The 24,602-nt window shown below is 37.8% G+C and overlaps 1 protein-coding gene across 4 annotated transcripts in view; it reads left to right on the top strand.

Moving 5' to 3' along the window:
- Positions 1 to 24,602, top strand: part of FNDC3A (fibronectin type III domain containing 3A) — a 117,978-nt gene that overhangs the window by 2,025 nt on the left and 91,351 nt on the right. For 2 of the 4 annotated variants that reach the window (XM_055426108.2, XM_055426107.2), the window contains exon 2: positions 19,577 to 19,714. The exons of 1 other annotated variant lie outside the window; for it this stretch is intronic. In XM_055426108.2, coding sequence (XP_055282083.2) covers positions 19,616 to 19,714 — 99 coding nt within the window. In that variant the 5' untranslated portion in view covers positions 19,577 to 19,615. Of the gene's footprint in view, positions 1 to 3,737; positions 3,819 to 19,576; positions 19,715 to 24,602 lie in introns of those variants that run through there. One more of the 4 variants, XM_088842749.1, reaches the window with a different exon arrangement.

Raw genomic sequence — 24,602 nt, 5'->3', positions numbered from 1 at the left:
AGATTTAGGATTACCTTTTGATGTCATATGTGTCATCACTTTCCCCCTTTATATGGGTAACTGAAAGCTGATTTATTTTCTCCGGCATTTAGTAATTATGTTTTAATTTTTTAAGTTCTATGGTATAATATTAAGCATATTTTATTTCTGATTAAGAAAAAATTTCTTCCTTTTCCCTGACCAGCCAGGCAGAGGTCAGGATTGAGAGGCTACAAAACCCAGAAAAGAATAGGGATGCATGATTAATATTCTCATCATCTTTTGTAGCTTTACTTAGGTAAAGAGCATTTAATTTATAATTTTAGTTTAGATTTATGGTTAATAGTTATGTCTGTTTAAAAAATATTTGTATATTTTAATGTGTATATACCCAAGGCTTGTGCATCTTCTATTTTGCCTGTATTTTTAAAATACAGTTTGATGAGGTAACCTAAAGTTTTTTTTTTTTTTTAATGTTCTTGGTGCATTTTTCTTTGAAAATGAGTCTAGATAATGTCTTTGAGAATGATGTAGGGCTATGCATATGATTTCCAATTTTATTAGCCAGGTGATCAAAAGATAAATGATTGCTTTTTTCCCCCGAGCAGTCTCTAGCAGATTTCAAATAAACTCACAATATTGTAAATCCAAAGGTTTAGAATGCTCTGCCTGCAATTCCACTGAGTCTTTTTCAGTGCTTCTGTTTATCACATTGCAAAAAGAAAAAGAAAAATGGCCCCTATGGATATCAGTGTCGAGACCTGCTTGCTTAAAAGAAATGAATGACCAATAATGGTGAAAGACAATTTTTTTTTAACCTGTATTGGGAGCTTTTACTATTTTCTTAATATTTTGGCCTCATTTTATTTCAGAGTGTTGTGCTGTAGCCTCTTTATCCCTTGATCTTATCTCCATCCTCCCACTGTGGTAGTTTTGCTTACCTTTCACATATACTTTATAAGTTTGTGGTGTAATCTATGGTCTTACATCAAGTTCCTTTGTAGGTGTCTTCCTTTGATATTTCCAATCACTTATCACCCATTACCAGGCCTCCGGCTTTTTTTTCTCAAGATAGAGAGTTGCATGTGTCATCTCTGGGGAGATGACATGCTCAGAGGATGGTGAGCTATTAGAGTGGGGATACAAAAGCAATGGGATGTGTTTCCTTCCTTCAAGTAGACTAGTTGGGGATACTAGCCTAACACACAAGAAGTCCTTAACAAAAAATAGAAGATGGCCTTATTAAATTATGTGGCAAGGACTGGAATTTAAAGGAAAGTGAGGCTACTGAGGGCAGGAATGAACCTGAAAGGCATTCAGAAGAAGTCAGACTTGAATCTTAGGAAGGATTTCAGGATCGAGCAAAAGGAAAGACATTCAAGGAGACCAGTCTGAGAGGGTGAGTATCAGGAGGAAGAAGAAAAGCAAGTTAAAGTCAAGATTTTGGCTAAGCGCCATGACATGGTCAAGAAAGGAATAGGCAGGGCTGGACAGGACAGTTTGCCTGTATCATTGTGAAGCCATCACTGGAAGAATGCTGCATCTACTTTGACATATTAATAACTTAAGCTTTATGTTTGAGGAGTAGCTTGTATATTTTATATGTGTGTGTTTATTATAGCTTAGATCAGGGATCAGCGGACTTTCTGTAGAGTGCCAAATAGCTAATACTTTAGGCTTTGTGGGCCACTTATAGTCTCTGTTGACTATCCTTTTTTATTTGTTTTCTTCCAATCGCAGAATTTGACCAGCGGGCCTAGTTTGCTAACTGTTGGCTAATAATTGGCTAGTTAATTGTCCATATAGCACATAATATGAGCTGCCTCACATCATTTGTCTACATGGTTGTTTTGTGTGTTTTTGAGTATCATTTATGTTTTTCCATATGTTAAAATAAAAATAAAGAGAACATGCAGAAATAACTTCTATTGTAAATTGTTGTTTTGTGACCAGACTTCTAGCAACTGCCTAGACTGAGTTTCAGAACTAGGAAGTGAAAGAAGAAGAGCCTTTGAGCTAGTCCTTAGAGCAGTGAAAATAGCTACTCCAGGGCTTGATTTAGAATCTGTATAAGGTTAAGTATATCAACTGCCTATTCAGGTTGTACATATTTTAAACTACAACTGTCATTTTAGAAGCCTTGACTAGGATGCTGGTGGCCTGTAAGTGACAACTGGGGAGCAGGCAGCAGGAAACATTGTTTGTAAAAGTAGTTGAGGATGAATTAGTAAAGAGAAGAACAGTTGCAACATCCCTCAGTAACTCCAAGAGTCACTGTTTTATAGAATAGCCTAATAATTGACATTTACATTGACGAGCTTGAGTCATCAAGAAAAGATTGTATCACGTGTAGATTGAGGTAAAGAAAAAAGACCTAGAAGTCTCTTTTAAAATATTTTCATTATGATTGTTTAAAGATAAGTTACAGTGATTTAAAGGGTAAGTATCAGTTATTTTGAAAATTCCTCTACATGAAATATCTCTTGAAGTTTCTAAATTTACAGGTGTGTGTTTCTAAGGCAGTTCTGTTTCCTTCAGCACATTGTGTTTCATGTACCATTACCAGGTAATAGTGGTGCTTCGGGTTATGGTTGCATGAATCAAACTGGCTAGGGTTACTCTGTATTTTGTCCTATCAAGAAAGTAGGAATATAGCATGAGAGGTTTCCTTGAATCAGTAGGAATTAGTGAATACATTCTGTATGTCTGAGATAGCATTAGGTGCTGGGAAAAGTAAAGATATATAAGATGGAGAGCTGTCTGGGTAAAATCAATAGAGTTTCTTTTCTTCCTCTTAAAGACATTAAAAGCAGACAAACCAACACAACCCCCAAACTGAAGTTAACTTTTGCCCTTTTACTTACACTAGCATTTTCCTTACTTTGTGTGTGTGTGTGTGTGTACTGTTTTCAGTTTTAAGGCATTATAGACCTTTTGAACTATATTTCAAGCCTTCATGAATTGCTGCATAATAAAAGTTAAGCTTTTTAAATTTCGCTTTAAGGAGAAATTAACAATTCACTCTGCCACCCCGCTTTTGTCAGTATTTGAAATAGCTTCATTATTCCAGCTGTTGCAGTTTCCTAAATAGGAGATAAAGTACTTTGGATTTTAGTTCCAACTTTATCCTTATTAGCCATATGATTTCATATTAGGTTTTTTTTTTTTTTTTTGAGTCTTGGGTTCCCAGTTCTTAAAATGGAGAGTAATATATATCCTGTTTTCCCCACAGAAATATTGTGAGCACCCAAAGAGATGTTGGAAACCATGATGGTATTAATGTACCGTATGTTTTTACATTAATACTACTACATTGGAAGCAATGCAGCCTTTTTTTAGTAAGACCAGAAATCAAGAGTTCAAGCTTTATCCTCCAAAGTTCTGTAAATAATAGTATTCCAGTAAACATTTAGTTTACTCAAAACTTCTAACTGCCTTCTTGGCAAAGAGTGCACATTTTAAAAGCTTTCTTTCCATTCTTATTAATCTTTCATTGTCCCTATCCAATGCCTGTTTTCCTCTTTGCAAGAGAATACTGATCTATTCCAAGGAAATTCAGCTAGTCTTTCCACAGTGGGATAGAAATATGTAAAAGTGAATTCCTTATGTGTGTGTGTGTGTTTTTTTTTTTTCCAAGTAGATGACTATTTCTGTATGTATAGTAATAAGATCCACTTGAACTCTGACTGGAAAGTTGATTATATTTTTTTAAATCCTATACAGACTGCCAGATATGTGGTGGTACTCTCATTTTACAGATGAAACTATTCTGATTGACTTCCATCTCTTCCTGCCTCATTTCTTGAGATTGCTTATGTGCTAGTTGTTAGAAATACAAAGTAAGTATGATATGTGCTTTGAAATAAACCTTGGTGTAAAAGATCTCTAAATTTGATAACTTGTTAATCAACCTCTATCAAAAATGTCTGAGTTACTGTGTTCTGCTTTCCTTCTTCAGAATCCACATTTTAACATATATATGAACAGAATAATTTAAACAATTTAAGTGATTTCTTAGTGAAATCCAATTCCCCACACATTGGAGAAGGAAATGGCAACCCACTCCAGTGTTCTTGCTTGGAGAATCCCAGGGACGGGGGAGCCTGGTGGGCTTCCATCTATGGGGTCACACAGAGTCGGACACGACTGAAGTGACATAGCAGCAGCAGCAGCAGCAGTGAGGAGGAAAAAAAAATCTGCCTACTTCTCTGGCAGTTCTAAACAGATGTTTAAGTACATTTTAAAGCATAGTTAAGACTTTTCTTTAAAAAGTAATTATATGCTTTCTTTGCAGGAATAGATGTCAAATACAACTGTGTACTTTTGTTGAGATCTAGCTTGAAGGGAGTAGTGATTTCATTTACTTAAAAATCCATTTGTCTTAAGATTGGCTTAAATAAAAATAAAAGTGAAGACGTGATTTTTTAATTTGTGATTTTATTGTGTTTTCATTCTCCGATTTTTTGGTTGGCTTGTGATAGCCATTCTTTTTTGTTTTCCAAAGACTTTTTTTTTTTTTAATTAGAGTACAGTTGATTGACAATGCTATGTTTCGGGAGAGAGATCAGTTATACATGCATCTATTCTTTTTCAAATTCTTTTCTCATTTAGGTTGTTACAGAGTATTGAGCAGTGTTTCCTTGCTGTACAGTAGGTCCTTGGTGGTTTTCTGTTTTATATATAGCAGTGTATACATGTCAATCCCAAACTTCCATTGTATCTCTCCCTCCCACCTTTCCCTTCGGTAACCATAAATTCATTCTCTTAAGTCTGTGAGTCTTTTTTGTGACAGCCATTCTCAATCACAGTTTCATTCTTAGACTTGATTTTTTTCTATGTAATATTTTCATTTGCAATATATATTTTCCCTTACATTTTAGTTAGTAGTTTATGAAATATATTTTTGTTTCTTCTGTATTAGGACTAGCTCTTTCCAATAGTTCAGATCATTATTCCTCAAATGCCATAGTGTGCTAGCAATTATATTTTTTCATCGATTACTTGAACCTGACCAAAACTGGTCTCATGTGTGTGACAGAGTAGACTTTGAGTAGAATGTGTGGGCAGCTGTCCCTCTAGTTCATCTTCAGGCTGCTTCCAGACTATTCCTTCAAAAATACAAATTTATTTAAATCATTGCTCAGTTTCTGTCTTTATGTTAAGAGTTTGTACTCTGATGATATCCTGTGGCTGGACTTCGCAGGTGGCTCAGTGGTAAAGAATCTGCCTGCAATGCCGGAGATGCAGGTTTGGTCCCTGGGTCCGAAAAATCTCCTGGAGAAGGAAATGGCTACCCACTCTAGTATTCTTGCCTGGGAAATCCCATGAACAGAGGAGCCTGGCCGGTTACAGTCCATGAGGTCTCAAAGAGTCGGACATGACTTAGCAACTAAACAACAACAAATTCTTTGACTATATCTATTTCCCACCACTTGCCAACTTTGTTGTATAAACAGCATGTATTTTTTGTTAGGCAGGTATAGGTTTCTCTGTTGACTTCGTCCCTTCCTGGCTGTTATGAACATGAACATATTACTTTACCTTAGTTTCTTCACTTTAAAGAGGGGTAATACAGGGCTCTGTCTCCCAGAATTAGCTGTTATAGGGATTAAAAAAGAAAGAGCCTATTTAACATGGCAAGTAAAATACTTGCCATGGGATTCTTATATCTAGACCTTTGATAGGCATTTCTAATCATTGTTGGGGTATCCAAGTTCTTGTTTTCACCATTCACTTTTGTATCTATCATTTGTTATAAAGCTTAAATGTTTTGGATACTTAGAATATGAATGTCACAGAAATCAACATTGTATTCCTTTTGTCTAGCAATTCACACACTTGGATAAGAGAGAAAGGTATATAAAAATATTTTACAATGAAAAGTAAATTAAAAAAAAATAAATAAAATACCTCTTCTCTTGTGTGAATCCTTTCTGTAGTTTAGTACTGAATTGCCATATATTTCCACAGTATGCTCAGAATATCATGAATGTGTATGTAACATACTGTAGCGTGTATATATTATATATATATATTTTAACTTGCCTGTCTCATCTGTTAGACTGAACTCTGTGAGTTTGAAGAGTACTTCACAGGTTGGCAGTTTTGTTTTTTTCTGTAAAGGAGCAGATAGCAAGTATTTTAGGCTTCATGGCCGTATGAACTCTGTTGCAACTACTTAACTGTGGTTTGCTGCTAAGTCACTTCAGTAGTGTCCGACTCTGTGCGACCCCAGAGACGGCAGCCCACCAGGCTCCGCAGTCCCTGGGATTCTCCTGGCAAGAACACTGGAGTGGGTTGCCATTTCCTTCTCCACTGTGGTTTAGGAGCCTTAAAAATAGCCATAGATAAATTATAAATATTGGGTATAACTGCATTCCAATAAAAGCTGGCAGGAGGCCACATTCAGTGCACAGGTCTTAGTTTGCTGACCCCTGTAATGCTGCATACCCTAGCAAATGTAAGGCACTCAGTAAATGATAATAATTCTTTATGTATTAAATGTGTTCTGTATTCTGTATACTATTGTAAACAACTTTATATATATTAGTTTACTTAATCCTTAAAACGACTCTTTGAGGTAGATATTATTGTCATCATTTTTAAAATGAAGAAGCTAAAGCACAAAGAAGTTAAATAACTTGCTTAAAATCATATAACTAGTTAGTGAAAGATTTGGGATTTGAACCCAGGCATCTGACTCCAGAGCCTAGCTTTGAATCATACCAGTTCTGATACGTAGAATTCCAAGCCACTCCAGTACTCTTGCCTAGAAAATCCCATGGACAGAGGAGCCTGGTGGGCTATAGTCCGTGGGGTCGCTACTAGTCGGACACCACTGAGCGACTTCACTTTCACTTTTCACTTTCACACGTTGGAGAAGGAAATGGCAACCCACTCCAATGTTCTTGCCTGGAGAATCCCAGGGATGGCGGAGCCTGGTGGGCTGCCGTCCATGGGGTCGCACAGAGTCGGACACGACTGAAGTGACTTAGCAATATTGATTCAGTATTCAGTTCAGTTCAGTTCTGTCACTCAGTCGTGTCCGACTCTTTGCGACCCCATGAATCACAACATGCCAGGCCTCCCTGTCCATTACCAACTCCCGGAGTTCACTCAAACTCATGTCCATCGAGTCGGTGATGCCATCCAGCCATCTCATTCTCTGTCGTCCCCGTCTCCTCCCACCCCCAATCCCTCCAGCATCAGACTCTTTTCCAGTGAGTCAGCTCTTCGCATGAGGTGGCCAAAGTATTGGAGTTTCAGCTTCAGCATCAGTCCTTCCAATGAACACCAGGACTGATCTCCTTTAGAATGGACTGGTTGGATCTCCTTGCAGTCCAAGGGACTCTCAAGAGTCTTCTCCAACACCACAGTTCAAAAGCATCAATTCTTCGGCGATCAGCTTTCTTCACAGTCCAACTCTCACATCCATACATGACCACTGGAAAAATCATATCCTTGACTAGACGGACCTTTGTTGACAAAGTAATGTCTCTGCTTTTTAATATGCTATCTAGGTTGTTCATAACTTTCCTTCCAAGGAGTAAGCATCTTTTAATTTCATGGCTGCAAACAGCATCCGCAGTGATTTTAGAGCCCAAAAAAATAAAGTCTGACACTGTTTCCACTGTTTCCCCATCTATTTCCAGTATTAGGAAATATATTAATGTAATTCACTATATTAATAGGTTAATGGAGGAAAGTGTATGTTTCTCTCTTTGATGCTAAAGAAAAGAAATCATTTTCTAAAATTCAGTTATCCCTGACAACTTTTTATCAACTAAACATAATCTTGTAAAGAGACTACAGAAACCTGTATTAAATGTCATAGTGAACTATTAGAAGTACTTTCATTAAAAGAAAGGAACATTGGTCAAAGTAGCCAGTACATTAAGAAACTAGAAAAATAACTTCTAGATAATGGGGAAGAGGAGTGAGGTGGAATATATTATGGTTACTATTTGCAGTTCATATGATTATCTACTTAGAAAATATAAGACAGGCAACAGAAAATGATTTGAATCAAAAAGAGATTTCAATAAACCAAGTGGCTATCAGATAAACTTAGAAGATTCATTAGATTTCTTATAAACCAGCAATAGCCAACTGTGAAAAACAGAAAAATAGAAGCCTACATTATAAAATACTTAAGAAATTTTTAGAAATATGTTGCACCATCTGAAGAAAAAAAGTACAAGAAGATCTTAACCTGATAGAAGAATAGTATATTCCTGAATGTGAGAACTTAATTACCAAATTAGTCAGTAAAGACAGTGTAATCCTAATTAGGAATCCAACAGAATTTTTAAAATGGGATTTGACCAACTGATGTTTGAAGTTTTGAGAAGGAAAGTGCACCACAATAGACAGATAAGTTTCAATATGAAGCATAACAAAAGGGAATTTACCTTTTGTTTTCAAAGATAAAAAAACATACCATAAAATTATAATTATTAATAAGAGTTTGGAGTAGGAATGAGCATGTTGATCAAAGGAACAGAATAAGGAATTAAGGAGGAGCTCCATGGTTACAGAAGAATTTATTGTATGATAAACAAGTAAGTAATGGAAGAGCTAGTCTATAAATGATGTCAGACAATTGGCTATCCTATTGAGGAAAAGATAATTAAGTACTCACTTCGTGGCACTCTCAAAACTAAGTTCCAGTTGGACTAAATACATTCAGTAAGTAAAAAATAAAATGGCAAATATTTTGGAAGAAATGAATTTTTTAAAAATTTCAGGACAGTGAAAGCCATTTCAAATGAGATGTCAAACTTAAATAGCATTAAAAAAGACAAGTAGTGGTGGCCTGGGCTAAAATATTTGACATGTAATAGACAAAGTTAATATTCAAGGTATACAGGTGTGCCTTCAAATCAACCTGGTAGAAAATGAGAAAGGATATAAGTAGGGAATTCATAGAAGTAGAAATATAGCCTACAGTTTTGAAGAGATACTCAAACACACCAATAATAAAAGAAATTCAAAACATCAATGAGATAAGATATTTTTAAATCTTTGCTAATTGGCAAAAATTGGAAAACCTTAGCAAAGTATCAAATTGGAAAGTAGCCTCTCAAACTGTTGAACAGAGTATGAACAATTTTATCTTCTTAGGGTAGAAGTTTAGCTGTTTCTATCAATTTTGAAAGTGTATACTTCTAAACCAAAAGTTTCATTTCTGTGTATCTATAATACAGAAATAATATCATAGTTTCATAGAGAATATTACATGATTTTTCCTTGAAGAAAGGGGAATACATGAAGATGAAAGCATGTTGTGCTCATCACTGGAATAAATTATAGCATACCCTCCTGGTAGAATATTAGACAGCCATGAAAAAGGATGAAGTGGATACAGATATACTTCTTTAGAAAACTCTTTAAGACATTTTACATGAAAAGACACTCACCAGTCTACACAGTTATATTTAAACCACTCCCCTAAACCTCATACAGGCCTCCCAGGTAAACAGTAAAGAATCTGCCTGCCAAGCAGGAGACACTGGTGCACAGGCTTCAGTAGTTGCAGTTCCCAGGCTCTAAACCACAGCCCCAGTAGTTATGAAATATGAGCTTAGTTGCTCCATGGCATGTGGTATCTTTCCAGACCAGGGATCGAACCTGTGTCTCCTGCATTGGCAGGTGAATTCCTTACCACTGAGCACCAGGGAAGCCCTGGCTGTGTCAGGTCTTAGTTGTATCTTGCAGGATCTTTACTTGTGATGCACAGACTCTCTAGTTGCCATGTGTAGGCTCAGTTGCCCTGAAACATGTGGGATCTTAGTTCCCTGACCAGGGATTGAACCTGCATCCTCTGCGTTGCAAGGTGGATTCTCAACCACTGGACCACCAGGGAAGTCCCAAATTACATATATATTTAAGAGTCTTTTCTGGAGTACCATTAACATCAAACAGGGTAATTGAATTAATTAGTCTTAGGAAAAATATAATTAACATCATTGTTAAATCTGCGAAATGTTTTAGGTTTCTGGTAAGGAATAATAAGATGATTTTGCATAATGATTTATGTGACTTTCATCTCGTTAAGTTTCACTGCAGGGGGATTTTAAAATGCTCCCCTTCCTCTTTTTTAATCTAATGTAGTCAAGTTTAGAAAGTAAAAAATCCAGATGTTTGAAAAAAAAGGATCTAAATTGGAAAAATACATTTTAGGATATCAGTTCATAAGATGAATTAGTAATTTGGATAAAAGTCCAAGATCAAGCAGAATTTCTTGAAATTTCCCTGAAAGGGTGTTTAGATAGTTTATTACAGCTGGATGCAACTCTGTAGTTGCCTTGAGAAGTTGTGGCTTCTTGAGACTGTTCATTTTTAAATCAGAATTTTGATAAAAGTGATGTAACCATAGCGACATTACAAAACAGTTGAAGAAATAGAGAAAAATACTGTAATTCCACTATCTTAATATAGTTGCTGCTGCTGCTGCTAAGTCGCTTCAGTCGTGTCCGACTCTGTGCGACCCCATAGACGGAAGCCCACCAGGCTCCCCTGTCCCTGGGATTCTCCAGGCAAGAACACTGGAGTGGGTTGCCATTTCCGTTGCTACTGCAATTTTAATATTTTTACCTAATGTTTTTTCTTATGTATATTTTAAAGTAACCCTAAAATGTAGATTTAAATGTACTAAATCTATCTTGGAGTGTTTAAAAGTCTTGTGATTTCATGTGTGACCTTGGAATCTTATAATTTTTAGTTTCATTGATTTAGACAAGGCAAAAGACCAAAAAAAAAATTGGATTTCTCAACATACTAATAAGTGTACATAATTTTCCTATGTGTCTGTCAGTTACACTCTGGCTGTAATCCAAGTGGGATCTTTCTTTGTATTTTCCCACATACTTTTTGAACAAGTAGAGCTGAAGTTTCAAACCCCCGGCCAAGCTTATTTCCGTGAGTTATCTACCTTGGCTTCTAGGTCTCGACTGTTATCATTATGACAGCAGCATCATTAAAATAGAACAAATTCTTGTAGAATGAAGTGAAGGCACTCAGTCATGTCTGACTCTTTGCAACCTCATGGACTGTAGCCCACCAGGCTCCTCCATCCATGGAATTTTCTAGGCAAGAATACTGGAGTGGGTTGCCATTTCCTTCTCCAGGGGATCTTCTGGGTGGCTGTTAATAAGAAGGTTAGGAAGAGAAACTGATAAAATGTATGCACAGGGAAACTGGTACAGCTTCAGAATTATGACAGGGACTGAGTGAGAAAACAGTTGTTTCTAAACCTAGTAGGGTTGTAACTGAATGTCTCCTCCACCCACCCACCCACACAGAGTCATATCCTGAAGCCCTAAACCTCAATGTGATTGTTTTTGGAGGTGGAGTCTTTGGGAAATTATTAAGCTTAGATGGGGTCATGAGGCTGGAGCTTTCATGATGGATTCACTAATTCTTATAAGACACAGAAGAGGGAAGAGCTTTCTCTCTCTTAGCCATGTGAAGATACAGCAAGAGAGTAGCCATTTGCAGGCCAGGAAGAGGGCCCTCCCCAAGAATCTGTGCTGGCACCTAATCTTGGACTCTCAGCCTCTAAGAACTGTGAGAAAAATGTGTGGTGTTTAAGCCACCCAGTCTATGGTATTTTGTTCAGTAGCACAAGCTAAGACAGTAATTGGTATGATAAGTAGAGTGCTGCTGCTGCTAAGTCACTTCAGTCGTGTCCGACTCTGTGTGACCCCATAGACGGAAGCCCACCAGGCTCCCCCGTCCCTGGGATTCTCCAGGCAAGAACACTGGAGTGGGTTACCATTTCCTTCTCCAATGTGTGAAAGTGAAAAGTGAAAGTGAAGTCGCTCAGTCGTGTCCGACCCTTAGTGACCCCACGGACTGCAGCCTACCAGGCTCCTCCATCCATGGGATTTTCTAAGCAATAGTACTGGAGTGGCTTGCCATTGCCTTCTCTGAAGTAGAGTGCAGTGGTAACATATTTACCTAAAAATGTGCAAGTGGCTTTGGAACTGGGTAATGAGCAGAGGCTGGACAAACTTTGACTTATGTGCCAGAAAAAAGTGTGCTGCGTCCATAGGGTTGCAAAAAGTTGGACGCCATTGAATGAAACTAAGGTCCCTAGCATGAAAAGACTAAGCTGGGGAGAAGGAAGGGCAATTTGACCCATGTTAATTTCACCTACTTGGAGAAGGGGCGGGAGCAGTAGGGAGCAGTAAAAGTCACTGTTTAACATTTTGGTCTTTGAATTACTCCAACTTCTCATTTCCCCCAGTAGAAGAACACTAAGCCCAATCAGGTAAATCTTGCAAAGAGGACAAATAACCCTTGGACCCACAGTAACTTTGACTCCTCCAAGAAAGAAATGATGAGAATGAGCATTCACTGAGATCCTACCATGGGCTAGTTGTGGTCCTGAGTGCTTCATATGTAATGTTAAGTGATACAGGCAGCATTTTGACATTTTGTGGAAAGTGAAACTTGTGAGTGATAAAATTAGATATTTAACTGAGGAGGTTTCTAATCAAAGTGTTAAAGAAGTGGCTTGATTCCTTCTGACTGTGTATAGCAAAATGTGAAAGGAGAGAAATGAATTGAAGAAGAGTTTGTTAAGCAAAAAAGAACCAGAAGTTAAAAGTATTTGGAAAATTCTCAGCCTATCCAGGTTGTTTGAGTGAACTCCGGGAGTTGGTGATGGACAGGGAGGCCTGGCGTGCTGTGATTCATGGGGTTGCGGAGAGTCGGACACGACTGAGTGACTGAACTGAACTGAACTGATCCAGGTTGCAAAAATGAGAAAGCACCTTCAGAAGAAAATATCAAGAGTGTGGCTCACCAACCATTTAATAAGGATATTAGTGTGGACCTGAGCAAGGACCTAATCAGCATCTCAACAGAAGCTAGGAATAGATGGAATTATACCATTAAAAACACTGCCAGGTGGGGCTAAAGGGCCAGGTGTGAGACTCACGGAAGCAAGGAGAAAGCAGTGAAGGAAGGTTTTAAACATGTGTTATTCTTCAAGAATAGAGAAGTATCCCAAAGGTGACTCAGGGTCATCAGGGCTGCTACTACCATAGGTTCAGAGTGCACAGGCCTGAAGGGCAGGGTACCTCCACCTTGATTTCACAGGATGGAACTTCTGCCCTGCATAGCCACATGGGCAAGACTCTGCCAAGCGAAAGGAATGTCTGTGGAAGTGATGGCACACCCGTTAGGGTCCAGAGGGCAGAGCCTGGAACCAAAGATACTCTTCTCCGGCCTGAAAATCTAATGGTATTTTGCCTTGCTAAAACTTCCTTGGGACCTGTCACCTGTTCCTTCTGATTTCTTCCTTTTGTAATGAGAATATCTATCTTATGCCTATTTTACTGTTGTAGTTTGGAAGCATGAAGCTTAACAGGTTTCACAGGTTCACAGTAGGAGAGGAATTTTGTCTCAGGATGAATTGTACCTCAAGTCTCACCCAAATCTGATTTAGATGCAATTTTAGACTCTGTTGAAATGGGTTAAGACTTTTGTGGCTATTGGGATAGAATGAATGTGTTGTTTGTGTGTGTGTGTGTATGTGTGTGTTTTAATTTACATGAAAAGAGGATATGAATGGGGGGGCAGGGGCAGCATTTAGTATGGACTAAATGTTTGTGTCCTTCCAAAATTCATGTCATAGCTCTGTACCATTATGTGTTGATATTAAGGAGTGGGGCCTTTGTGAGGTAGGTGATTCATGAGGGTGGAGCCCCTATGATGGGATTAGTGCCCTTTATATCCAGGAAGAGGAAGAGAGACCAGAGCTTTCTCTCTCTTGGCCATGTGAGGATACAGAAAGAAGGTAGTCCTTTGCAAGCCAGAAGGGCCCTCGCCAAAAACCTGACCATGCTGGCATCCAGATCTTAGACTTCCTACCCTGTAGAACTGTGAGAAGTAAATGTCTGTTGTTTAAGCCTCCCAATCTGTGGTATTTTGTAGCAACTGGAGCTAAGTTTGCAAGTATTTTTTTCCCATTTCCATAGGTTTCCTTTTCACTCTATTCAATGTGTCCTCTGACACACAAAAGTGTTTGAGTTTGATGTCCTGTTTGTCTATTTTTGGTTTTGTAGCCTTTACTCTTGGTGTTATATCTAAGAAATAATTGCCAAGTCCAGTGTCTTGAAGCTTTCCCCCTGTTATCTTCTTGGAGAGTTATGGGTTTCACATTTGGGTCTTTAATTCATTTTGAGTTAATTTTTGAATGTGGTGTACAAGATAAGGGTTTAACTTCATTTGAAAAAAAATTTTATTTTTTGGCATGTGGATATGCAGTTTTCCCATCACTGTTTGTTGAAGAGACTGCCCTTCCTTGTTGACTGGTCTTGGCATCATTGTTGAAGATCATTTGACCATATACATGACAGTTTGTTTCTGGGCTGTCTGTTTTATTCCATTGGTGTATTTGTCTTAATGTCTGCTTGATTACTGTTTGATTACTATGGCTTTGTAGTATGTTTTGAAATCAGGAAGTTTGAGTCTTCCAGCTTTGTTCTTTTCGAAATTATTTTTCTGTTTTGGATTCCTTGAGATTCCATAGGAATTTTAGAGTGAATTTTTCTAAAAAAAAAAAAGCTATTGAGATTTTGATAGAGATTACATTTGGTCTGTAGATTGCTTTGGGTATTATGGACATCTTAACAATATTAAGCCTTCTAACTATGAACACAGGATATCTTTCCATTTATTTGTGTCCTCTTTAATTTCTTTTAGCAATATTTCATGGTTTCAGTGTACAAATCTTTGTTCTCTTTGGTTAGATTTATTCCTAATTATTTTGTTCTTTTTAAAAGTACATGGAACAGATATCAGATTGTTTCAGTTAGTGTATAGAAATGCAGCTGACCTTTGTACATTGATTGCATGTCATGTATTTTTACCACATTTATTTGTTCTAATAGTTTTTTTAAAAAATTATTTAGGGTTTTCTACATGTAAGATCCTGTCATCTGTGAACAAAGATAGTTTTACTTATTTATCCCCAATTTGTATGTCTCATTTCTTTTTCATGCCCAATTGCTTTGCCTATGACTTCTAGTACTGTGTCCAATACTATGAATAGGTGTGGTGAGAGTGGGCATTCTAACCTTTTTCCTGATTAGAAGAAAGCTTTCAGCCTTTCACCACTGAGTATAATGTTAGCTCTGAGGTTTTCACATGTGGCTTTTACTACATTGAAGTAGTTTCTTTCTGTTCCTAGTTTGTTGAGTATTTTTATCATGAAAGTGTGTTGAATCTTATCAAGTGTTTTTTTTTCTGCATCAATTGAGGTGATCATGTGTTCATTTTAACTTTAAAAAATAATTTTATTGAAGTATATGCAGAGAAGTATATACATAGTATATAGCTAAATTTATAATACACTGAAAGTGAAATCACTTAGTCATGTCCAACTCTTTGTGACACCATCGACTGTAGCCTGCCAGGCTCCTCTGTCCATGGGTATTCTCCAGGTAATACTGGAGAGGGTTCCCATTTCCTTCTCCAGGGGATCTTCTCCACCCAGGGATCGAACCCAGGTCTCCCACATTGCAGGCAGATTCTTTACCCTCTGAGCCACCAGGGAAACCTATAACACACTAGTAATTACCGTGTAACAGGCTCCCAGGTCAAGATGTAGAACAGTAGCAGCACCCCCAAAACTGCCTTTGTGCCCCTCCTGGTCCCCATCCTTTCTTCCTTTCCAAAGGCAATCACTACCTGATTTTTAATACCAGACAAATTTAATTGGTTTTTGAACTTTCTATAAATTGTTCAGTATGTACTCTGCTGTGTCTATTTTTTACACGCATTGTATTTGTAAAATTCATTTTTGTTGTTCTCTGTATCACTGGTCCATTAATCTTTATTGCTGTATAGTAGTCAGTTGGATGAATCAGATAAAGTGTTCCGTTTACTGTTGAGGGACATTTAGATTACTTAGTTTGGGGTTATTACTTAGTTTGGGGTTATTAAAGATGAATGCTGCTGTATACCTTCATGTACTTATCTTTTGATACATGTGTGCATGCATTTCTTTTTGGTGTATAGTGGTGTTGGAGAAGACTCTTGAGAGTCCCTTGTACTGCAAGGAGATCCAACCAGTCCATTCTAAGGGAGATCAGTCCTGGGTGTTCATTGGAGGGACTGATGCTGAAGCTGAAACTGCAATACTTTGGCCACCTCATGCGACGAGTTGACTCACTGGAAAAGACTCTGATGCTGGGAAAGGTTGGGGGTGGGAGGAGAAGGGGACGACCGAGAATGAGATGGCTGGATGGCATCACCGACTCTGTGGACATGAGTTTGAGTGAACTCCGGGAGTTGGTGATGGACAGGGAGGCCTGGCGTGCTGTGATTCATGGGGTCGCGGAGAGTCGGACACGACTGAGCGACTGAACTGAACTGAACTGAACTGAGGAGTCTAATAGCTGAATCATAGCCAGGTCATAGAATATTCATATATGTTCAATTTTGGTAGATAATATCAAACTGGTTTCCAAAGTGATTTTTATGAGCTTTCATTCACATTCCTTATGATTGTGTCAGTTGCTCTGTAGCTTCGCTAATACTTGATATCATCAGTCTTTTCTGTTTTTATCATCCTAGTATGTGGTGGCATTTCATTGTGATTTTAATTAACTTTTTCCCAATAATGAACTTGAGAATCTTCTCATATGTTTATTGGTCTCTTGAATTTCCATTTTTGTGAAGAGTGTATTCAGGTCTCATCTCATTTTTCTTTTTTTTAAAAACTCAATTTGTTAGGAGGCCTGAATTTGCTAAATATGTTCTCTTTTACAGTTATATATGTTGTAAACATCTTTCATTCTGTGGCTTGCCTTCTCATTCTCTTAAAGATTTTTTTAAATGAATCATAGTTCTTAATGAAGTTCAGTATGTCATTCTTTTACTTTATAATTTAAGAAACATAATTTATACCCTGTTTAAAAAACCTTTCTCTGTCTCACAGTTATGAGATTTTCTTTTGTGTTATCTTTAGGAGCTTTTTTGTCTTACCTTTTGCATTCAGATATGCAATCTATCTGGCATCAATTTTTTAAACCTTGTTTAATTTGACATTAGTTAGAAAAAAAATTTGCAATAGTACAAAGATATCCAGCTGTTCTTCACCCAGACTTGCTGGACGTTAATATTTTATTGTCAGAGACAGTCAGATATTGATGTACCAGACGCAGAGAGTGATATGTTGGAGCCATCTTATACTCTTGTGTACAAGAGTGATTGTTAGAAATTCAGGCATTTTCAGGCCAGTTTTTAAACCATGAAGGCTTGAAATGGACCATGGGGGTATATGTGTATTCATTCCATAGAAATTAGCAAGTGTGACAAATCACGTCTCTTTTTTTTTTTCTACATATCAAATTTATTTATTTATTTATTTTTTTAGTGTTTTTGTTTTGTTTTTTTTTTATGTAGTTAATTTATTTTTTATTGGAGGCAAATTATTTTACAATATTATATTGGTTGGTTTTGCCATACATTGATATGAATTTGCCCCGGGTTTACATAAGTTCCCCCTCCTGAACCCCCCTCCCACCTCCCTCCTCCCTTTATCCTCCCTCTGGGTCATCCCCGCATGCCAGCCCCGAGCATCCTATAACATGCATTGACCCTGAACTAGTGATTCGTTTCACATATGACAACATACGTGTTTCAATGCCATTCTCCCAAATCATCCCACCCTCACCCTCTCCCATAGAGTCCCAAAGACTGTTCTATACATCTGTGTCTCTTTTGCTGTCTCGTATACAGGGTTATCATTTGCATCTTTCTAAATTCCATATATATGTGTTAGTATACTGTATTGCTGTTTTTCTTTCTGGCTTACTTCACTCTGTATAATAGGCTCCAGTTTCATCCACCTCATTAGAACTGATTCAAATGTATTCTTTTTAATGGCTGAATAATACTCCATCGTGTATATGTACCAAAGCTTTCTTATCCATTCGTCTGCAGATGGACATCTAGGTTGCTTCCATGTCCTGGCTATTATAAACAGTGCTGCAATGAACATTGGAGTACACGTGTCTCTTTCAATTCTGGTTTGCTCGGTGTGTATGCCCAGGAGTGCGATTGCTGGATCATATGGCAGTTCTATTTCCAATTTTTTGAGGAATCTCCACACTGTTCTCCATAGTGGCTGTACTAGTTTGCATTCCCACCAACAGTGTAAGAGGGTTCTTTTCTCTCCACATCCTCTCCAGCATTTATTGCATGTAGACTTTTGGATAGCAGCCATTCTGACAGGTGTGAAATGGTATCTCATTGTGGTTTTGATTTGCATTTCTCTGATTATGAGGGATGTTGAGCATTTTTTCATGTGTTTGTTAGCCATCTTTATGTCTTCTTTGGAGAAATGTCTATTTAGTTCTTTGGCCCATTTTTTGATTGGGTCGTTTATTTTTCTGGAATTATAAAACAAGTGGGTATTTGTGTTCACAAGATGAGAACATAGGAACTGAGTAGTAGCAAAATTAAAAGAAATTGATTGAAAGAAGCTGACGGTGCTCTCTGGGCAGGAATTAAAGGAACTTTTAGGTTTCCAAATGCAACATTTTAGTTGCATGACTGAAGTTTCCAGTTTGCAAGCTGAAGTAAAACCAACTGCTTTGCATGTAGTGTGAATATGGCCATACAAGAAAGCAATCCAAGAAAACTGCAGGGGGTGAGGTTTTGATACCAGTCATGGAACTGAGATCCCACATGCCGTGCAGCACAGCCAAAATGAATGAGTAAAAACAAAGTGCATTTTAAAAAGTTCAACATTTTGACCCTACTGAATTGTAGACTACTGCAAGCATCCAAAAATGTTTATTTTACCTTTCAGTATAGATTTGACAGAATTTATGATTGACCTCAGGTGTACTCATTTTGACATGTAATTTGCTGACATTGGTTGATGTTATACATGGTAGATTACTACCTCAAATCTTTTACTTTGTGTAAAATATATAACAAGTGATACTGTGCATACAGTTAAAGTGTTCTAAATGATGAGCTTTTATCACTGAAATGATTTGGCTAACTGTAAAGTTCTTAGGAAGAAATAATAAAACCATAATGACAGAAGACCAAAGACAGAACTTAACACTTAAAACTTGAAGTTTCTTTTTCTAATCCTGAGGAAATTTTTCTACCATTTTGCTCTGTCTGAGCAATCAATAAAAGCTTGTAGTTCTTGTGTAGTTCCTAGAGACTGATAGGGTGATGAGAGTTAATTGTTTCTTCATAAACACCTTCTCAGGTCAAACGAAAAAGAATCAGTGATAGAGTGGCCTCACTCAGTCATGCATTTTAATTCTTATTCCAGGATTTAGCTAAAAGTAGTGGTGGTTAAATTAAATAAATGGTATGTAGAGATGGAAGGACTAGAGAGACAGACAGACAGACATGGAATTTAAATAGAAGCTCCTGATAACGTATCTTGATTTGCTGTCTACATTGACAGATGGTTGGTAAACAAGAAATGTGTTTCCTTAAATGAACTGTTGACAGAAAGAAGGGTCAGAATATCTCTTTATCTTGAATGCATTGTATTTTAGTGTATTTTTAAGGATGTACATACAAATGGCTATATGTTTTTGTTTTTCAGAGTTGGAGGGTTATCCGGTATATTAATGTCTTATTGATAATGGCAGAACATCCACCACTACTGGATACAACTCAGATTTTAAGTAGTGATATTTCTCTTCTGTCTGCCCCTATTGTAAGTGCAGATGGAACACAACAGGTAAGGAAACTGAAATGTTTATTCTCTGATGTCTAGTACACATGTATTTCTTTCAGAAGAATGCAAAATGTAGAATAGAACGGGGCATCACAACAATGGGTTCCTGTTAATGTTTTAAAGTCCAGTTCACACTGTTGTTCTGGTTTCGTAGGAAAATGAAATGAGACTGTTTCTGAAGCTGCTTCTAAAATGTCTCACTAATTAATGGTTAAATTTCTTGTGTTTCTATTTAGTTGCCACTGAACTTTTTTTTATTTTACTTTAGGCAAACAGTATCCTAGTCCCTGAACATTTTTTAACTAAGTTTAACCTTGTGCCTTAATGATTATTATAGATCATTACTTCAAATCATTATGAAATCATAATTTAATTATATGATTAAATGACTGCCTGCATTATATTATAATAAAATCTTTCTTCTCACCAGAATCCCACTCCCCGCTAAAAGCAAACACACAATTCCTAGTGTGTTTTTCTCCCAGGGCTTTACAAATAAAGTTCTGTTATTTCGTTGATGCCTCATTCCCTCAGAAATCCTAAGGGATGAGAATGATGGACTTTCATAGGTACCTGTGATGTGCCAAGCTATGTACTTAATTCTCACAGCTACCTTGTATGGTCTGGATTTTAATGTTGTGAGTAAGGAAACAAAGATTAAGGACATAATAAATAATAATAAGGGAAGAGAAGGAACAGTTTGAGTTCTCACTATGGGATAAAACATGTGCTAAGAACTTTATGATCTTATTTAATTCTTTCAGCAATTCTGTCCCTATTGCAAATGAAACAAAATGAGTTTCAGAAAGGCCCAAGATCACACAAAGCTTTCTTGCTCCATTATTCATATTGCTTCCTTGGGAAACTAAGAGAAGTATAATTGTATTTTGTTACTTTATAAACTTAGTATCTACAGTAGGCGATTTGCTTACCAGATAACGGACTACTCTGTTCACTTTGCTATTGAAAAATCGAGTGATGAGCTTGTGTTCTACATTTTTCTGTTTTGAATAAATGTGGTATGAAAAGTATACACTGGTTTTTATTTTCACACATGCTCTGATAGCTTTTAGCAGCAACTTCATTTCACTAAAGTTGCTTTTTATGATAAAATTCAAGTCTGTTAAACAGTTTTTTTCCTCCCTTAAAAATAATAGATGTGGCAGATATCCGTTTACTTTAAGGCTCTGGGAGTGCCTTTTATCATTGTTGCCTCAGGCAAATCACTGGTTTTAAGTTGTTTATAGTGGAATACAAGAAAGACTCTGATGCAGTTAATTACAGTTCACTGATGTAGTTCCTATGCACTGTTGCTCTTTACAGCATTGGACCTTGCTTCTATCACCAGTCACATCCACAACTGGGTGTTTTTGCTTTGGCTCCATCCCTTCATTCTTCCTGGAGTTATTTCTCCACTGATCTCCAGTAGTATATTGGGCACCTACCGACCTCGGGAGTTCAACTTTCAGTGTCCTATCTTTTTGCCTTTTCATACTGTTCATGGGGTTCCCAAGGCAAGAATACTGAAGTGGTTTGCCATTCCCTTCTCCAGTGGACCACATTCTGTCAGACCTCTCCACCATGACCCACCCATCTTGGGTGGCCCCACATGGCATGGTTTAGTTTCACTGAGTTAGACAAGGCTGTGGTCCGTGTAATCAGTTTTCTGTGATTATGGTTTCAGTGTGTTTGCCCTCTGATGTCCTCTTGCAAACCTTCCATCTTACTTGGGTTTCTCTTACCTTGGACATGGGGTATCTCTTCATGGCTGCTCCAGCAAAGCGTAGCCACTGCTCCTTACCTTGGACTAGGGGTATCTTCTCACGGCCGCACCTTCTGACCTTGAACGTAGAGGAGCTCCTCTTGGCCCTCCTGCGCCCACGCAGTCACCGCTCCTTGGTCGTGGGGTAGCTCCTCTCGGCCGCTGCCCTGACCTCGGGCGAGGGGTAGCTCCTAGAGTCTGACACGACTGAGCGACTGAACTGAACTGAACTGATGTAGTTCCTATAGTGTATAGTCTGTTAAAGGGAAGACAATAGGCTGAAACAAGACCAGAATGCCCTCTTAAGATTTATTTCTCTCTTTTCTTTCAAAAGGAGATTCTTTTGGCAGAATTTTCCTTGAGATCTTAAAAGCACCGTGGCTAGCATATAGTAGTGACTGTGTAGATGGATACAGAGAAAGGAGCTGGGAATAGAAGAGCTTACTAGAGATAGATTTGAAGGATCAGGTGGAGTCAGTAGTTCTAGAAGACAGGTTTTTAGGTAGGTTTTGATAAGTCAGGTGTCAAGAGGTGGAATAAAGCCTTAAATTCTAACTAGCACTATTTGCTAGTTAGGAGAGAGATATCAGTGAGTGGAACGAGCATAGGATTGGTTGATAGATTTGATTTGGGTGACTTAAGACAAATTATTTAACTTCTGTCTGAGAGAGAGGTAATAATAACTGCTTACAGTAGGTGTACCTTTGAGGGTGAAATGAGCTTCGGTAAATATTTTCTGAATTTGAATTGAAGCACTCAATGAATGCTTAAAAGACTGAAGAAACTATAGGTATGTCAGTCAGGACTTAAGTCAACAGATGTAGTTATAGTAAGCTGAGAAATAATTATGACTGATACTGAGTATAAGTGTAACAAAATGGACCGATAGCTATGGTAGACTGTAAGGAACTGAAGCTAACAATAAGTAGGTAACAATTGACAACACACATCTCTTTGTCTTAACTCATGAACTTGCTGCTATGCCAAGCATGGCCAAATTAAGAGCTTGCCTGTGGTGGTGTGACACCACCTCATTGGTGCCCAGAGTAAAGAGGCAAGCTGAAGACAGTTCCTGACAGAAGGAAGTCTCGTGTACATGCATGATGTTAACAGTTTAGGATAACAGATAGGTTGTCCTTTGTCTTTACTGTCTTGGGAATATCATTCTGTTTCTTCTTGGGAATATGAGATGATTTCTGTTCCACCTCTTGAGATCAAATAAATTTTCTTATGGTTGACTGTCCAGATTATCTAAAATACTCATCAATATTTTCTCACTTTTTTATAGCAAACATATTTTATACAGTGTCACAAACATTAGTGGGTCTTTTGGCTTATGAATTACACTGGAAGGAATCACTCCTGACATCATTACTGCTAGTGTTGCTTTTAGACATTTATATTTCATTTTGACTGGCAGCACCTGAACTGTTTTTTGTGTTTGAAAAATTTCATTCATCTTTTTTTATGTTTGGAGTATTTTAGGTTAACAGAAAAATTGAGCTGAGAGGTTTTCTTATTTACATCTTATACACAGTTTTCCCTATTATTAACATCTTGTAGGTACATGTGTTGCAGTTAATAAACCAATGTGCTTAATTACTCGGTCGTGTCCGACTCTTTGTGACCCCATGGACTGTAGGCTGCCAGGCTTCTCTGTCCCCAGGGATTCTCCAGGCCAGAATACTGGAGTGGGTAGCCTTTCCCTTCTGCAGAGTATCTTCCCAACCCAGGGATTGAACCCAGGTCTCCCACATTGCAGGCAGATTCTTTTGCATCCGAGCCACCAGGGAAGCCCAATAAATAAACCAATGCTGATTGCAGCCATGAAATTAAAAGACACTTACTCCTTGGAAGGAAAGTTATGACCAACCTAGATGGTATATTAAAAAGCAGAGACATTACTTTGCCAACAAAGGTCCGTCTAGTCAAGGCTATGGTTTTTCCAGTGGTGATGTATGGATGTGAGAGTTGGACTGTGAAGAAAGCTGAGTGCCGAAGAATTGATGCTTTTGAACTGTGGTGCTGGAGAAGACTCTTGAGAGTCCCTTGGACTGCAAGGAGATCCAATTAGTCCATTCTAAAGGAGATCAATCCTGGGTGTTCATTAGAAGGACTGATGCTAAAACTGAAACTTGAATACTTTGGCCCCCTCATGCAATGAGTTGACTCACTGGAAAAGACTCTGATGCTGGAAAGGATTGGGGGCAGGAGGAGAAGGGGACGACAGAGAATGAGATGGCTGGGTGGCATCACCGACTCGATGGACATGAGCTTGAATGAATTCCGGGAGTTGGTGATGGACAGGGAGGCCTGGCGTGCTGTGATTCATGGGGTCGCAAGGAGTCGGACACGACTGAGTGACTGAACTGAACTGAACTGAACCAATATTGATACATTATTAAGTTCCACAGTTTACATTCGGGTTCATTCTTGGCATTGTACAGTTCTGTGGGTTTTGAGAAATGTATAATACTATGTATCATTACTATAGTATTAGACAGAACAGTTTAACTTCCTTAAAACTCCCCGATGCTCCATTATTCCTCCCTCATTCCCCACCCCCGAAACTTTGGCAAATAGCTATATTTTACTGTCACTATAGCTTTTATCTTTTTCCGGAATATTTTATGGTTTGAATCATGCAGTATGTAGCCTTTCAGACCAACTTTTTTCACTTAGCAATATGATCTAGAAAATTTCTTTTGGTGGCTGTTTCAGTAGCTCATTTCTATTATTGTATGAATGATACTGTTGTATCATACATTGTATGATTGTATTGTATGAATAATACATTATATGAATGATACTTCATTGTATGAATGTACTGGTTTATTCATTTACCTGTTAAAGGACAGCTTGGTTGTTTATAGTTTCTGGCAATTATAAGTAAAAGTGCTTTAAACATTTATGTGTAGGTTTTTGGTTAGACATACGTTTTCAACTAGTTGGATAAATATCTAGGAACGTCATTGCTTGATCTGTGTTTAGCTTTATAAGAAACTAACAAGCTGTTTTCCAGAGTGGCTGTGTCATTTCACATCTTCAGCCATGTGCTTGATCTGAGATTGTATCCTTTCTTGGTAAAGCCCTTCTGAGTGCTCCTCCTACCCTGTTAGAACCCCCACA

This window comes from Moschus berezovskii, chromosome 13 (assembly GCF_049115385.1).
Source record: "Moschus berezovskii isolate FMDL1 chromosome 13, NW_MosBer_1.0, whole genome shotgun sequence".
NCBI lineage: Eukaryota > Metazoa > Chordata > Mammalia > Artiodactyla > Moschidae > Moschus > Moschus berezovskii.
Note: the sequence above shows the minus strand (reverse complement) of the source record. Positions and strands in the feature narration are given on the sequence as shown.